General features: G+C 40.3%; 1 protein-coding gene across 1 annotated transcript in view; it reads right to left on the bottom strand.

The window, feature by feature from the left end:
- MSH3 (mutS homolog 3) overlaps window positions 1-18,518 on the bottom strand; it is a 101,724-nt gene that overhangs the window by 22,855 nt on the left and 60,351 nt on the right. Inside the window, exons 14-19 of the mRNA XM_071580143.1 lie at window positions 13,312-13,499; window positions 10,750-10,918; window positions 8,492-8,556; window positions 7,112-7,228; window positions 5,203-5,310; window positions 3,143-3,257 (exon numbers count right to left, since the gene is read on the bottom strand). Of these exons, the coding sequence (XP_071436244.1) occupies window positions 3,143-3,257; window positions 5,203-5,310; window positions 7,112-7,228; window positions 8,492-8,556; window positions 10,750-10,918; window positions 13,312-13,499 (762 nt within the window). The remainder of the gene's footprint in view (window positions 1-3,142; window positions 3,258-5,202; window positions 5,311-7,111; window positions 7,229-8,491; window positions 8,557-10,749; window positions 10,919-13,311; window positions 13,500-18,518) is intronic.

The following is an 18,518-nucleotide window of genomic DNA, read 5'->3' as shown; positions in this document are numbered from 1 at the left end:
CTGCTTAGGACACAGGAGAAGTCTACAGGATTAAACACCCTGTTTCTAGTGAAGAGCTTTCCTTCATTCCTGGAGTTCATCACATTCACTTTTCCAGATATTATCACATCCCAGATGCACCAAAATCAACTTTGATTGCTCTTGAGCAACATGGACACAGTGAGGGGAGACCTTACCATTCTCCATCAAGGACCCAAGAAAGCATCCAAGAACTTGGTCCCCAGCACAGGAAGGACATGGAGCTGTTGGAGCAAGTCCAGAGGAGGCCACCAAGGTGACCACAGGGACGGGGCAGTTGTGCTGGGAGGAAGGGCTGGAGAATTGGGATTGACCAGCCTGGACAAGAGAAAGCTTTGGGATGACCCAACTGTGGCCTCTCAGGACCTGAAGGAGCTACAGGAAAGATGGAGAGAGACCATTTACAAGGGAGGGAGGGACAGGACAAGGGGAAATGGCTTCACACTGTCAAAGCAGGATTAGATGAGATTTTGGGGAGGAATTCCTGGCTGTGAGGGTGGGCAGGCCCTGGCACAGGTGCCCAGAGAAGCTGTGGCTGCCCCAACCCTGGAAATGTCCAAGGCCAGGCTGGACATGGCTTGGAGCAACCTGGGACAGTGGAAGGTGTCCCTGCCCATGCCAGGGAGTGGAACTGGGTGGGCTGTAATGTCTCTTCCAATCCAACCCATTCTGTCTGTGATTCTGTGTGATTTTCTTTGGAGAAAAGGAGAAACTCATGAGCTCTCAGCACAGCCAGCACTGTGCTAGTTTGGTTGTGATCTGGATGCCTCTCCAGCTGGAGTTGTCAGTGCCAAGTGGGGAGATCTGGCAGATGAAGACCTGACCTGGATTTTACAGTCAAAATTGCCTGCCTTGGTATGACATAAGTATGTTCAGACTGGATACAACAAGAAATGAAGACATTGCTGCGTTTGACAATACTTGACTACAGCACAAATTCTATGAGCAGACTGCACCCAATCTCTAATCAATTAGTGTATCTGACCACTGAGATCACACAGAAAGTTAAATCAGATGCAGGAACTCATCTCAGCTGTAAGACTCCCCATGGTACTGCTTCCTGTCTACAGCTTCAGAATAAAACTGTTCCTCCAGTGAAGACAATTGCTGAGACAAAATTAAAACTCATCAATCTATATAAAGCTTTCTCACAGCCCATAATCCAAACTAGGAAATTAAGTTATGCAGGCACATCACACAGGCAGACTTTTCCTTTCCACTGGGTACATCCAAAAAAATGCACCCACTGATGGACTACACACAGGTCAGCACAGTCCTGAGGAGGGGCATGGAGGTCACACTACTTGGGAAACCTGAGCAGACACTGTGAAAACAACAAACAAAAAAATCTCCATAGAATAAGTCTCAAGATCTTCACAGATCTGACTTTCAATGTGCCTTTCATTCCATTTATAGAGACACACATAAAATTCAGACAGGACTGTCGCTTATGTCACAATACAGGAGACACAGAAGATACAGACAATGCGTATTTATTACATGTAAAAAGTTCTTCAGCCTTTGCAAAGAAAACCAGAAAATGCCATTATTGGGAATAAGGGATGAATGTAATAAAATGCACATGACTACAAGAGAACAAAATGTATAACATTCTAGTCTTCAGGGTATAGTTTTAGTGCTGCTACTAAAACCTTGTCAGGGCTCGACCCAACAGAATTTACAGATACTTGAAACAAGAACGAGTTCATGAGTTCATCTGTTAAAACCCACAAATTTCTTGCATGTGTTTGGTGTCTGTCCAGGCTCTCTGCAGCCATGCTGTGACACTGGTGGCTGGTTTGCAAATCTTGTGATTTTCAGAAGAAACATCTGCTGTAACATCAGAGCAGAGAACACATCTGCCCTTACGACTGCACACAGCCACAAGCCAGCATCTTACTGAAATTCATGGCTGAAGTTAGGAGCTCTAAAACAACCCAAAACGTTTGGGGAGGAGAGGGGGAATGGAAAAATAGCATGTTTATCTCAGGGCACTGGGAGAAAGCTTTTCCTCGAGTTAGATATTTGACAATATTTCATCTGAAAACATGAGAGGTGATGTATTTTCCTGCTGATTCAAACACATCAGTTGGAAACTACAGACATTTTAACAAACTGGTTCCCACCCACCACCTCTCTCAAGAAAAGGAAAACTCGAACAACAGTAGAGGCAAAAGTGATTCTGCTGTGATCACTTGATTTTGTAATATTCAGTATTTAGAAAGCCAACATAAGAATGGGGCTAAACAGGGAAAAGTGGATGATGATTACTGAATGAAATGCTGAATTTTTTTAAGTGCCATCTGTCGCTTGTTTGGAGTTGATAAATAATTTTGAAAACATTCCCTGCAGTATGGCAAAATATCTGTATCATTGTTCAGTATAGAACAGCATTTAAAAATACTTCCCAGAAAGTACATACAAATTTGAACACTGTTTATGACAGAAATGTTCCACATTGACAGCTGTTCCATACCTTTTCTGTATTTATTGTGTAAAAAGATCTCACTGTTAAGTTGCAAGTATATCTTTTATATTCACCGAGGAACAGATATTTAATATTTTAAAAAAACATATAGGTAAATATTTAATGAAAAACTTCAAACAGATGTGCAATTTAGAGGACAGATTTTAACTTATCAGGCTAAAAAAGGCTGCACACATTAATACTTTCAGAAAGAAAGGAAAACACTTAGTAAAGACATACCTAAAAAAATATATGAGCAATCTTAGGACCCAGGTCGACACCTGAACCTGCATATTAAAACACTCCACAAATTTAAGAAGAAATTTGGACAAAATGCAGACTCCTGATGACGTCATTTAAAAACCCTGTAATTAATAATTTGTTTTTCAAGAACAAGCGTTTAAAACATGCATTTTCCTAATTTTGAGATAACCTTTCTTTTATTTATGCCGTTAAGGCTGAACAAGGTTGTAAAGAGAGTCTGGCTGCCAGATACTGGAAAAGGGACAAAACAGATGTGGTCACATCTAGCAATAACTCTCTGAAACGCAACCAAGAAGACAGTTGTATGACTAAATTATGTATTTTAACTTCCTGGCCAAGAAGCTGATCCCATACTCCTTCCCTTGAATGATTTTGAAGTGTCTTGGTACTTACTGAAAGGTTAGTGGTATTTGGAACATACTGATCCTGCTCTCCCAGGAGCACATCAATCACAGGGTGCCTCCCCTTTTTTATAATTATTTCTTGCTGATTATCTTGCACAGTTGGTCTGCAAAAAGGAAAATATATTAATTTCAATTTTACTGTAACTAATAATTTAGAATTACTGAAAGTAAAGCCTGCAGGAGGGTCACTCATGATGTAGATTTTTGTGGGGAAAAAACAAAAACCAAAAAACCAACAACCCAAAATGATAAAAATTAATTACTGCCATTAGGTATTTCTAAAGAGTTCCTTGGTTTCATTCAGTTATAAAAAAATATATTAGCAGTTTGGATAAAGAACTTCAACCGTACCTGCAGATTTGTCTAAAAGTCCACTAATAACAACATGTCTAATTCTGCATTACATACCTTCATGTCTGAAAAGCTCCATCTCCAAACTCTGCCATGTCCTTCACAGCACAAACAATGAAAAAGAAAGATATTCCACTGAATTCTGACTATTAACTCTTTCCCTTTTTCCCTTGTAAACTGAATTGCAGCACCCAGTGGAGAGGTAAATGTGGTTCCATGTCTCAGCAACATTTTCCTACACCACAAGCACAACCACTCTGAAATAAGAGTAGTAACTGGGGAAAGGGCAGCAGCTGAGAAAAGGAGGATACTGGAATAAAACCACGGAATTTTATTTCTGGAAATGAACTAACACTTTGGGTGGACTTCAAAGGGAAGACGTAGGGAGTGGGATTATGGAATTTAGAAGGAAAACGGAGATGAAATAAATGGCCATATTAGAAACACAAAGCACTGGGGAAAGAGGCACAAACTGATCAGGTGGGGTTTTTCCCAGCAGATGTATAGCTGAGATGAAACCAAAATACAGACAGTCTTGGGCTTTGTGCCACCTTTTCAACAGCATCCCTTCAACAGCTCACAGCCTGGAGAGTGGACACCCAAACATCAGAGGGAGGTCTCTGGATTCCCCACACCATCACCTTTACGTATCTGTCTTTGCTGCCTGAGAGTCCTGATGCTGCAAATCCTCTGTGCAAAGGAATGTCCTGAGAGGTTCCCAAACTGTAAGAGGAGCTCAGCCCTGTCCCACAACTCTGTGGAGCTCCTGTGCTCCTGACCCGTCTCAATTACCCACCTCAGGTTGGGCTACAGGAAACAATCCTCACTGACGCAAAATCATTCCTCCAAAATGCCTAATATTCAAGTCCTATCTTTCCTTCAGCAGCCCTCTAAAATTAAGTATTGACACCTTCCCTGCAGCTGAAGTTTCACTGAAAAGTCTCCTTCCAGCCAGTTTATAAGCTCTAAGCCACTCTAAAATTCAGTGAATTATTTAAACCCCTGCACAGTGAATTAATCAGACTTCAGTTTGTTTTCTCATCTGAGTACACAGATATAAGTGAGCAATTACTTTCAAAGAGATTTTGACAGAGGCACACAAGATCCCAGGGGTCCAGAGGTGATCAATATTATCTTTAAAAATGTACAAAAGCAGAAGTATATGTAATTTGACTTCTCCTCATTTGTCTGTGTGTGGGCCTTGGGCAGGTGTACAGCTCACCACACAGGATCCCAGGTGGGGCAGCACCTCTGCTCTGCAACTAACACTCACCCATTACTGACCTAAAACACATCTCTGAAACATACCTCAAGTACCTGAGAATCTTAGGCATTAGAAAGGTATTATAAACTCACACCTTGCTGAGATTAAAAAAAGAAGAAAAAAAAGTCCATGCAAAGACCAACATTTGTTTATATATATAAGTGAGATATCACCCACTAGACTCAGGTTGAACAACAAACATCGTTTGTGTCTTGATTTGTTAATTTGACATAACATGTCAAATTTGAACTGCAATGTTCACAGGTTTGTGTTTAGCCCAGAAGTGTTGCTTTGCAAATCAGATTCAGTTGAAACTACTGTAAACAATTTTAATAATGCATTTTATCACAGTACACATATTAAAATCTAATTTATTTTAAATACTCTCTTATAATTCCCTATAAAATCCCAGATAAAAATTAAAATTTGATTACCTGCAGTAGTCTCCTTGCTTAGCCACCTGGGCCAGAGAGAACAGGCAGTCCACAGTTGCTAGGTGACCAATGGCTTTAGACACAGGGTGATAATGCTCACTGAAATGGCTGTACCAAAACAGGGAAAGGTAACAGAAGAACAGGGGAAAAAAGTTAATTCCACCACACAGATGCAAAGTGATTGTGAAAATACCTCCCATGCAAGTTCCTCAGGTCACTAAATCACCCCAAATTCAAATGTTTCAGCAGCAATTTAGGCTGTAACACAAAGGCACAATCTCAGTCAGGATGGGCTTTGTGCTCCCATTCTAAAAGTGAATTATTTTTAAGTACAAAAAGATCACACAAAAATTAAACTCATTGGGTAGCATAGAAAGGGTCCTGTTGCCTCAGAGAGGTCTATGAAAATGCCACAATTTCTCTCAGTGGCAACTGAATCCCAACCGCTGATTTTCAACTTCAACCGTAAGTTACAGTCAGAAAAAAACCAAACTAAGAGTGTCTGACACAGGAGTTGTCTACAAATTCAGTAACTATGGTGTCTACAACAGGAAACCAAAGCACTAATTTTCAGTTTATGCATTGCTTCACCAGCACAATAACGACATTGCCAGGAGAGCAAAGTTTCCAGCAAAGTTCATTTTCTTCAGCCCCAAAAATTTGCTCTTTCCCCTCTCCTAGACGTAAAATAGAAGACAGAACCAGCAGGGGTGCAGGTTTAACAAACAGACATAAATGAGTGGAGGAGTGAGAAAGAAGAGCACTTTCCCATACTCAGCCCTTTCCCTGTTGTCTGCTGTCATGCAACAGCACTGAACACAGCCAAGGGAACACGAAGAGAACTATTTTCACAGCACTGCACAGGAAACACACCTGGAGAGGTGTGAATTGGGATGTTTTTCTAGTTTCTACCAAATTTACAGAATTGCTGGGTTCCTACTATGGGGCAAATCCAGTGAGACAACTTCAGAAGGGACTTGTTAAGCTTTTGCAAACTATCACTGCACAGTAAGAGGAACAATTTCACCAGCTCTGCAATTTATGGAAGTAGAAAAGTAACAGAAAACTGGACATCTGAAAAATTAAAGGCACACAGAAGTCCAAGAAATATTTTTTGAACTTTCATTTTAAAGATTCTTTGGCTAAACAGTCAAATAACTCCATTGAAAACTGTGACCTCAAACAGATGTGCCCAATGTGAGGGGTAATAAAACTCATTACTTTCTAGCAAGTACTCACAGTCAGTCTCAGGGCATACAAAATATAATGAGTATCAGAACTACTACATAGTATTGATATACAGTATAATAAAACCACTTTGTACTACAACTTCAACAATAGAAGTGCTAGATTCAGTTTCATTCAGTCAGCCCTACTTCCAGATTCTTAATTCTTACTAAAAGAATTATACTGATTTATTAATATATTATTTATATTAATATTATTTACAGACAGACTATTCTGAGTTGGAAGGGACCCACAAGGATCATGGAGCCCAACTCTAAAGTCAATGGCCCACACAGGGGATTGAACATGACCTTGGCATTGTTACAGCCAAGTTTGAACCAACTGAGCTGATCTCAGGGTCTATTATATTATTACTTTATTACTAATAAAACTAATATATTCTGTGATACTAGCTTTGAAACTCTGAGAGACACCTTACATACTGAATACTGTATTTTAACTGGAATTTTTAAATGCAGAGATACCCCTGCTGGTCTCAGCACTCCCACTGCAAAGGTGCTGCCTTCAATGTTTTCAACATTTTAACTGTCTACCTCTGAGGCTGTCCTGGGAAACGCAACCACCAACTTCTTTTTAAGATAAACATTTTTCTTTTCCTGCCCTCACAGCAAACCCCACATCAGACACAATGATGGGCACGGGCTGTGTTTTGTAAACTCACTCTAAGAAGTTGAGCCACTCTGCGCTGCAGTCAAGGACGAGCTGCTCCCGGAGCTGGCTCAGGTGCCTGTAGCGCTCTGTGATGAAAGGGGAGTGGAAGCGACTCACAGTCTTTGTGCTGCCAGAGAGAAACCACACAGGAAACCAAGGTTACCACGCAGGCAGCCACACCACCCTCATGCAAAACTGCAGCAGTCTTCTTACTCATTGTGAGCCTTGAAAATCGATGACTAACAACAACAAAAGGTCTTTTGTTGTGTTACCAAACTCCACTGATTGCGGTGTATGTACTGAGAACAAAGCAAGCCACTGCACCACTGCCCATTCACTCTGCTCACTGCAGTCTGTCATCAAATTTACTTATTTCACAAAACACTGCCCAGATGGATGACTTTCCTGTGAATGGTTGCATACATAATGAATTACACACACTAAAAGTCACTTTAAAACAGGAAAACTTTGTGATAAGCCTGAAATCAACTCTGTCATACAGACTGTCTTCCTAATTTCCACTGGGGTACTCGATATTTATTCCTGTATTTTCATTAGGGACTTATTTTGGCACACTCAGGCATTGTTCCACAAAATCCAGATTAGCTGTAATTTGTTCACCATGTTAATGCTGCCTGATCTCTGCACTTCTAATACTGAATTCTTGCAGAAGTGAATAGAAAATCACTTCAGAGTTCACCAGTGATGTCTGTGCTCAGATGTAACACATTGGGCCTTGTACAGAATGCAGCACTGACATGGACATTATAACTTTAAGGTATTCAACCCATTAAAATAGTAAATCAAATTACTAGGGGGGAAAAAGCCAACTACATAATTTAGTGCATGCCTGTTTCACCTGCTGGAAAAAGTACCCAAAGCTGTCTAAAATCTTGCTTACATAGCACCAAGTACCAGAGCAAGGAAATCTTGCCTGTGCAAGTAAAGTGACATTTTAAACACACTGAATTTATTAAGATGTACAAACAGATGTTTGCACAGCTACTTTAACCTTTCTGAATAAAATAAGAGCAATCAAAATTTTATGAAGCATTTGCACATGCAAGCTACAGGCACAACTGAATCAAGACCATAGTTTTGACATCAGTACATGTACTTTGAAAGGTTAGGTAAATAATCCAGTGCTCTAAGGATCTACTGTGTAAAAACAAATCCTTTAAGAACTCAATTTTTTTTCTGTTTGTTTTTTGTTTGCTTTTAAGCAAGAAATTTACTATTTCAGTTGGTTGGTTTCAGCTGGAAAAAAACCCCAAACCCAAACATAAACACATAAAGCAATGAGAATGTGTATGTAATTAATTGTAACACCAAAATACCTGTTGTTTTTTAATTCTATATTAAAATAGAACTGCAAAGATATTTTACATACCTGCTAATCATAACCCAGTCAGATGGCACAGATGATTTATGGGAATTCTTGACTTCTATCAGAAACTAAAATAACAGAAATTTAATATTACACATTATGGGAAGACAGGAAGGCTAGAGAATCATAATTATTATACATCAAGAAATATGCATGCATCAGAGGAAAACAATATTCAGCCTGAAGAGACTGAGCAGAGCAGAAGTTAATATTCTTTTCACCCCCCAAAAAGCAAGGGCTATGACATACATAACCCTTCGTACCTACAGAACCTTGCTGAGATTTCAGTCAGCTCAAGGGCAGAGAGGGAGGCACAGAGAAAACCAGCAATGATGGCAGGATGCTCACTGCAGTGACATTTAGGGGATGTCTTTGTTGCAGTGTTTATGCAGTGTCTGTGATTCATATTGGTCATCTTTGTAACACCAGCCTGAGGCCCCGGATGTCAGGGAATTGAGGCATTCTCAATCATGGAATTCAGATGGAAAACGTATTTCCTGCAGAGATTGGGTTAGCATAGACTCAGCCCACATTACGGAAAGCCATGAGGCCCTTGTCTGACACAGCTTTTCCATTATAGCTAACATGATTTTGATAAAGCCCTCCACAGCTCACTGCAATAGCCAGTAATCACCCTCAAGTACAAACAAAAAGCCAGTCCTGACATGGGCACAAAAGAACCAGCAAGGACATGATGCATGAGTTCTCCATTCACCCAAACCACTTTCAAGATACTTCTCCTGAAATACCTCTTATTTCTCTTCTCTTGTGAGGAAGTATTGAATTCTACATCTGTCAGGGTGCTACAAGAACATAAGCAGAATATCCTACACAGATCTGAAGAGGAAAGAGCTCAGACTCCTGTTGTACTCCTGTGTTCTTCTGCTCCCTCACAATTTCCTTTCCATTACTTCTGTTCCTTTGGTGTCTTTCCTCACTGACCACCTTCTCTGACCCTTCCCCTATTGACTCCTGTGGGGTCTGTGAAACACCCTCACCAGATGTCAAGAGATAACAGCTCCTGTTATCAACACACCAACACACACCTCTGTCTGCAGTGGTTTCTGAGCTGTGCTCTGCTGCAAAGGCTCCTCTCTGGTGTGTCTGCAGTGACTGAATGGTGGCTTAAACCCTTCGTCAGCTCCACATTTTGGTACTTCCTCAGGTGCTTTCCTCTCTCCAACCAATCCTTCTCCTTTCCTTTCCTCCACAGAGCTGTCATCACACACTCTTAATCCAGCCTTCCTGAGAGAAACCTTCAATGCTCCAGCACATTTTTCTACTTCCCCTTGGAATTCAGCACCCTTTGGAATTGCACTGACAACCTGCCCAACTCTTGGGCCACATCTTTGCCATTCACAGCTCCACCATCAACAGGAATATCCACCCGAGGTCTTTATCAAAGGCTGTTGTTTCTAGCTCACCCCTTCCCACGTTTTCCCTCATTTCAGCAGTGCCTCTTTGCTCACTCCTGTGTCTCCTGGGTCCTTCTCACTTTCCTAAGTGTTCCATGGGCCAATTCCAGCTCCTTCCCTCCCTGTCCTCACCCATTCCTCTCTCCTACACTCAACCCTTCAATTTCCTAGCTCATTTCCCAGTTTTCTGTGGAGTTTTTCCCAGCCTTCCTACTCTCAGTTCCCAAAGGACAGTGCTCAGCTGTGCTACCTCACTGGTCCTCTTCAGTTCCCCCACAAATCTGGCAGGATTTTGATGTCTCTTTTTTTCACCACTGAACTTCTCAGCTCACTGGAGCATGTCCTGCCTACACTTGCACAGCACTTACAGACAAAAGCTGCAGTCCCAAGCACTGTTTTTAAGAATTAAAACAATATTTATCATTCTTTAATACTACTCCTCTTCTCTCCCATCTTTCAAACTGCAGTGCTTACAAATCCTTTCACCACTCTCCAAGTTAACTACATGCTGTGCTTTCTGGTCCTCTGAGAGCCCTTCAGCACTTAATAGCCACAAAATTAACCCTGGAAGGATGTGAGTGTTTTTATGTACACAGAAAAATGAAGCATCACTGAAACAAATTCAACTGCACTAATGTGTTTCTATTATTTAAATCATTAAAGTAATTGATTTGATAAATAAAAAAAGAGTTGTACTGTAAGAAAGTTGTTCTTTAAAGTTGGATAAAAGATCATCAAATGACCATATCAAGCAGCATACTAAGTGAACAGAGTTCTAGTTAGGTCTGACTTTTAAGCTGTTTTCTAGACATGGGTACAGTAATATTTTAATAAAGACCATATTACCTCTTGACCTGAAACTGTAACATACTCAGCAGAAGGATTTCTAATCTGTTTACGAATGTCTGGCAGATGCAATTGGATTTTAGAAATCACATCCTGGATCTCCTCTTTTTTCTTTCTGATGACAGGGAAGTCTGTAAGGTCCTTGAACAATTGGGTCTTGTCTCCAGTCCTACTCATAAGAAGCATAAGATAAAACGATGGTAAAAACAGAGGTACATTCTCTGGATTCTGAAAGCAGCATCCTTATTTTAATTTGTCATTCTCATCTGTTTTAACATTAGCTTTACTCCCTTCCAAACACAGATTTTCAGGTGCTTGGTCATGGTACATCACATTTGCCAACAGCTGACATAAATAGACAGGCACTTTGCATACAGAGCACCCCAAGTGCTGCCAACATCTTTACTGTGATTAAATGCGAAGCTTTACACAATTTCTGCGTAACATGAGCACAGATTTTTGACATATTTAGAATTTGTCCAAATTGAGTCAGATTTTCATGAAGATTGCAACAAACATCCCCCCACCAAGGCCCTCCTCAAAGCAGAATGCCATCAGGGCTTTCCCAGAGCAGCTTCCTTGTCTTCTCCAGAAGAGATGAACCAGAACACTTTTAAATACATGCAAAACAATGGTCTTTTCTAGTTTCAACACCAAAAAAAAGACAAAATTATTTTGGCTGCACTACCTCAGCTCGGATTGAAACCTGAAACAGGGAATGCCATTCAAATGGTTAAAATCTGGAAGCTGAACTAGCTATTAAAAACATGGCTGTCAACACAAATAACAAAAATTTAACTTACCCAAGTAAGTTAACAATAAAAAGGAGACAATAAAAAGCAGTGCAATCAGCCCTGTGCTAATTGAAATAGAATTTTGTATTTTAGAGCAAGTACAAAACTCTACTGATTAATTACATAATTACCCTGAAAACTAATATGCGGAGAGTAAGTAAATAGCAAACTGAAAGTATTAGAACATAGAAGCAATAAAAAATCTAATATTGTACTTACTCTGCTACCCCTTTGCTGCGAGTGAAACCACAACTGGAGCCAGTGACCAGGCAGGTAACCCAGAGCTGTGCTTTGGCTCTGCATTACATTTCCTTGGCATTATATGACAGCAAAGATGCCATTTTAAAATACAATACTAATGTTTAGAAACGATTTTGTGCTAATTAGGCCCGTTTCCATGGGAATGCAAGGAGGGAAAAAAGATCACCAGTAGCCAGCAGCTCACTGTGAAGACTGTCAGTGCTATGTGATGCCTACCAAAAATTTTGAAGCTGACAGTTTAAAAACAGAAAAAAACACAAACTCAAAATCTCCAGCTCCCCCTAAAAAAAGCCCTGGAGCAGAGGGATACTTTTGAAAACCAGTACAGGATTTTATCCACACCTCAGAACAAAATCAGCATGTGATGCAGTGTGTGCAGTGTGTGTGCTCATGTATGGATGTAAGCAGTAACCATGATTTTCAGGAAAGAAATGTTTTGGAGTAAAAACAATGCTGCCACATAAAGCTGAGATATAAACAGGCAGAAAGTTCTGTTATTTTAGTTATCTTGAATGAACGCAAATACAATGCCTGTATTCTGCAGGTCCATGATGACAACTTTCTACTTAGAGCATTTTTGTAGACTATTCTCCCTCTCATCAACACAACGACAAACAGTTTTGTCATGAACTGCCACAACTATAGTTGGACACCAAACACAGGAGAAATCTCATAATCTCACCTGTGCAATGGGCAGAGCAAACCCTCCTGCCCTTCTCAACATCTTAATTTACACACTTTGGGTCCACGTCTAACTCAGAAGCAAACAAAGTTCTAGGCTTCAATTCTTAAACCTGATTTTAAACCCCAGACTGGAAAAGAAAAAAATGTTTTATAAACAAAGTGGGTGTTCCTTTTCAGTCTGTTTGGAATATAAAATTCAAGGCCACGCAGCCCCCAGCCAACTACACATTAAACTACATACCATATCTTTCATTAAAGAAAGAGTAGACAATAAATTATTCAAAGACACCCTTCAACACAATGCATATCAAGTCTATCTTCTCCCTCAATCATTTTTTTTCTTGGACCAACAAAGGACACAAGACAAAAAAGGCAGACAGCTTTAATGAATTACCACAAAAATAGTAAAAGGCTTATTCCTGACAGCAGAGCAGCCACTCTGCTGAATAACAAGCCTCTCTTCAAAAGGATTAACGTCTCTATTAAAAAGAAAATGAAAAAGATGTTAAATAAATTGTTTTAATATATTTTGGCCCAAGTTCAATGGCCAAAATAGATAAAAAACTTTCAAAAAATTATTCAGCCTGAGGCAAACACCCACTAGGCAAACTACTTGCTCCCCTAGCTTAACTTTGAAAAAAGAATATAAGCCATAGATAAGAACAACCTTTGCTTTAACTAAAAGCAATTGTACATACATAAATACAAAATAAAAAATGTAAAACTAAGGCACACTAAACCAAGGTGCATAATTTGCAGAACTGAGTACATTTAGTCAGAAAGCTTATGAGGCACAGAAGATTCATCTATTTTTTCTACTTACTTGGCTGCTTCTTCATTAAGGATCTTTAAATAATGTTTAACTGAACAGAGAAGCTCTGGGACTTCCAACAGTGCATTTTTTAACAGAGGAGATCTCACATGGCAGTGCAGGACTGGGACAAGAGCTTGAATTTCCAGGTCCAGGCGAGACAGGGTGCTGACTATCAGGAAGAACTCTTGAGTTGAGCACTGAGAAGGGAAGCAACAACAAAATTACTCCAAAGTACTATATTTACATTAATTCCTACAGGTTCTTTAGCTTTTTGAAAACATGACAAAATACAATTAACATGTATGGACAGTAACACAGCTGCACCATCTTACCCCCTCCATGAAGTTAATTAAGCATAATTAAGCACACCAATTGTGTCAACAATCATCATTAGGAACTAGTGGGGAGCTGCTCTCCAGTGCTGCTGCTGCTGGAGGCAGATCACAGAACCACAGACTACTCTGAGTTGGAAGGGACCCACAAGGACCATCAAGTCCAACTCTTCAGTCAATGGCCCACACAGGGGATTGAACCCATGACCTTGGCATTGTTACAGCCAAGTCTTTAACCAACTGAGCTCATCTCAGTGGGATATGCACACAACAGTGGAGAAAAGGGGCACAACGTGTAAGCAGCAAAAGCATCAGGCTGAGTAGCTTTAGAAGGACCATACGTGGGTTTCTGTGTTATCTGCACCCACAGGGCTGTTCTGGCAAGAGTAGGTTTGGAAAGAGAGTGGGAAAAAGACAGGGAGAATCTTGGAAAAACAAAGGAAAATAATAAAGCCCAGAGAAAGGGAAAACCAGCAGTCTCTGAAGCACACCTACTATAGTGCTGTGGTTCAGGCACTTCACTGTTGGGGTTCCAGATGCTCTTTGGAGTCAGCACAGTTTGTCACCCTCAGCTCAGCCTCAAGGACTCTGCACTCTGCAGCCCTGAGGAATCAGCTTCCCTCCTACACACCCCAGTGCCCCACTCAGCTGCCCTGGCACCCAAGGTGCTCCTGCCCCACCCACAAATCAGGTACTGTTGGGATTCACACATTTTCAGGCTGGCAAACCAAAGACAAGTTTGCAGGTGCTGCTAAGATAAGAATGAAATTCGTCCAGAGACCTTGAGCTGGTGCAGAAGCAAGAAATGAAGCTGCTGAAACTCTGCTGAGTAACAGCAATAGAGCTCTTTTATAAAGTTAAAATAAGTTGCATTAAGACTGTTCAGATCTAGCAATTTTGGGGAAATATGTATTACTTGATAATTAGTTATAGCTGTGTGATGTTGGATAGTTTGCATGGTGTGTGTAGGTTTGAAGATTGTGTGTAACTGTGTGAAAAAGTAGCTCTGAATATGGTCCCTCCTGAAACTTGAATATCCTTGTGCAAGAATAGTTTAAATATTATTAATGTAAACATAGTTGCACCTTTTCCCTTTAACCCCTTCTTCTACTCCTCTTCCCTTCTCTCCACAACTACTGTAACCCATGATGTAGAAGAGAAATAAAACACCAAAAAGGGTAAAACCTCATAAAATGAGATGCAGTGAAGTGATTTATTTAATGACAGAGTTTGCAGGCCCTGAAAGCCCCTAAAAGGCTCAACTGAGAACTGTGTCTGTGGAGATCAGGATGTGACAAGGTACCACTAGTTCTGGGATGCCCTGCCCAGCACCAAGTTCACATCTGTGCTGCTCCAGATGCACACACCATATGGAAACCTGGTCCTGTGGGACACAATGCTCCCAAACCTTGCTGAATTCATTCACACTCCAGGACATTTCCATTTCAGAGGGTGTGAAAAAAGTTGTCCATAAAGAATTATGTTGATTTTTTTTCATATTTAACTGATCTGTAGAAACATTCCTCCTCCAGTCTTCTGAAATTCTCCTATCAGACCACTGACATCACTGAAAAATCCAGTTTACTTTCCTCACCTAAGGATGCAAGGAAGGCAATTTGATATGCAATATTCTTTGTGTGGCACTTCCTTCTCTTCCCACATTTTTTCCTCTCTCCTGCCCCAGCGTAGAATTCAGCTTCTGCTCAGGACTGTGTGGTGATCAACACAAGGCTGATTACAGCACATGCAGCCCTCAGTGAGTCACTGCTTCACAGAACACATCTACATTTTCATTTGTCATCATCTCAGTTTCTCCACAGAAGTAAATTTTTCTCCCTCTGTCCTTCCCACAAGAACTAAAGCAAGTCTCTCATCCATTACCCTGTAGTTGTTTCTCCCAAATAATGTCTGTACCCAAACATAGAAGCAAGTATTAACAAAAATGCCATTCACGGTATTTCATGACATTCAGGAAGGCCACAGAGGTTACATTCTGAATGTTTCTGGAAATCTTCAGCTCACCTATTTTACAGAACCACTGAGTTTGGGATGGAAGAGACCCTTCAAGTGTTCTCCATAAAACTACTCCAGTTCTCCTGTGTTAGTTTTTTTTATATTCCAAGATACCATGTGCTCACCACTAATCCACAGAGCAACAACTATCATCGTGTAAAAACTTTTATCACATAGACTGAATTTCCCTTTCATTAAATTAATCCAAATATCTCTAGTTTTACCTTTTTGCATTACAGTAACTCAACTGCTTCTTTGCTGTTAACACCCTTCAAACACCTCTAAGCCTTCTGTTCTCCTTTAATCATCAAATTAAAAAAAAAATTGGTCTTTCAGTCTTTCTTCATAAGCAATCCATTATTCAGCCTCATGAAAACTTTGGGTTTCCTCTGCACTTGCTGCAATTTATCAGCATCTTTCTGACAATCTGGGACTTCTCCTGCTTGCAAAAGCTCTGACAACAAAGTAAAACAAGATAATAAAGCAGTAAATCTGTCACTGGCATTTGAAGTCAAAACACAGAGGAAAGGCCTGAGAGACTAAATAAATGGTAAATTGAGGCTTGGACTCAAAGTAAAACACAATCTGACTGATGGCATCATCCTCATCATCATCACTATCATTATCATTGATGCAAATAAGGGATAAAATTCCACCAAACTTCCCTTGACTATAAAATGTACTCAGGGAGGCAAAGGCTGATTCATGGGAGAATAATGTCCAGAAAAGTAGAATGAGGAAACATGGACAGTAAGAAATACCTCAGCTGAACAGGTGGTGTTTGTTTGGTTGGGGCTTTTTAACTAGTTTGTTTAAAAAAAAAAGAATTAAACAGGGCCTTAATTAGTACATGATTTATATGAGTGTGGGAAAGGGAAAAGTGCTTGAGAATATATGAGCACAACTGTTTGGCAGCAAGGGTGCTGAGGCTGAACATGGTCTTCAGAGAAGGATTTCAATTCAGCATCACCTGTAACAAACCTGAGACTATGAGGTTTGCCAAAAGATGCTTAAAGCACACACTGAAGTTTGTCACAGCAACTCTGATGGCCCGCACACTGTAACAGTCACCTAATGAGACAAAATATTGATCCTGTGACTACAGTCCACAGCACCTTTGGGGAAAGAGATATTCAGCTTTACTGCAAACAACCTTGTCCCACAGACCATTCCCAAGAAAGAGGGTGGACAAACCCCTTGGGTGCTTATTCAGAGTATTCCCATTTCCCCTGGCTCCATTTTTGTAACACTGGAGGACTTTGCATCTAAAATTTAATGTCTCCACTGCAGAAATAGTGAGCAAACACATAACTTGGAGGAGATACATAACAGTAACTGTGCAAAGCTGGGCTCCACTGCAGTGGGACTGATTCCATTTAAGTCCCAAGCAACCTTACAAAAGACATACAACTGTGTTACAAATTAGAAGCTTTTAAAATACAGTAAAAATGGTTTACATAAAGCAGGATTAACAGTCTTGCACTCTTGGAAGATTCTCTTGAGCTTATTCAATGCTATTTTTGAAGTGAAATTTTGAGATGACACCAATGACAGCTACAGCTTCTCTGGCACTAGAAAATAACCTCAGAGTTGACTGGGATGCCAAACAATAGTTTGAACCAGGAGTTTACTGAAAATGGCTTGGCTGCCTCTGAGGATGCAGGAAAAGATCACAGAGATTCAACACCCTCTCAACAACACAGAGTTCAGCCCTGTTTGCATCAGTGAAAATGTTTCCAACAGGGACCCAGGGCTGACAGCCACTGACCACTCACTGCAGGCTAAAAGCATAACAAAACCCAAATGTATGGGAGTTGATGCAGCACATATTTATCACTCTTTTCAAACTGTAATAGACACTTTTATGTTTTTAGTATAGAGAACATGCTTTGGTTTGGGAAAAACGGGGTATTTAATTTTAAGGTTTTCAAGTCTCCTTGTTATGACTTCATATTAGTCAGCTTAGTGGGGAACAATTTGCTCAAATCACATTTAGTATTGCAAATCTAAAAATATCTCTGAGGCAGATTCTTTAGAAGATCAAGTGCAGTATATACAAGATGAGCATGTTATTACAGAAGGAAAAAAAGCAAAAAATACAAGGTATGTGTTAGCCAACGTCAATGAAAGATTATGCTATGGGGAAAATTGATTTAAAGAATTCTATACAAGTAGTTATTAATTTCTTGGGCATATTTAACAGGTATTAATTTAACAAGAGAAACGAAAAATCAGAAACACAACATTTTTTACCTGAATCATCTGCAAATCACACCCTCATCAATGAAATAGCAAACACTCCTTCCATGGAAGGCTTCCAGCATCATTCTGCTGGACAAGGTTATGTGAGAGATTTTAACATCTGGCTGAGCAACATCCTTGTCCTCTGAGGTGTCTGCCCATGCCAGAGGGATAGTGAAATACTCACTGAAAAACTGGGAGGGAAAGTTTATGCCTGGAGGAGGCTGTGGGCAGCAAACCCCCTGCAGCACCTGCCTGCTCTGTTTCATTCTGCACAGGTGCCTGGCACGTGGGCAGCCAGGCCTTGATGTCTCACTCAGAGCTGAACAGATTCTCCCACCTGCAGCATCTGGGAGAGGGAGAGCCTGTGGCTGAAGTCAGAGCAGAATGAACTGATGTTTTACTGCATGTGGTGGTAAGGTTTGATGACTGATCTCACTCCTTCACTGAAACAGCTTCACTTTAATCTGTTCCATAAATTTAATGACCAATTGTTATGATGATTTCTGTCCACTTTGGTGCTTTAGACAAAAAATAATGTTTGTTGAGCAAAGGATACAAATAAGATAAACACTTATGGGTTGAGCCTGTATAAATATTTATCTTCTGAAATACACTGCATGAAACCAG

Source organism: Pithys albifrons, chromosome Z (assembly GCF_047495875.1).
Source record: "Pithys albifrons albifrons isolate INPA30051 chromosome Z, PitAlb_v1, whole genome shotgun sequence".
Lineage (NCBI taxonomy): Eukaryota > Metazoa > Chordata > Aves > Passeriformes > Thamnophilidae > Pithys > Pithys albifrons.
This window is presented reverse-complemented; position numbering and strand designations above follow the sequence as displayed.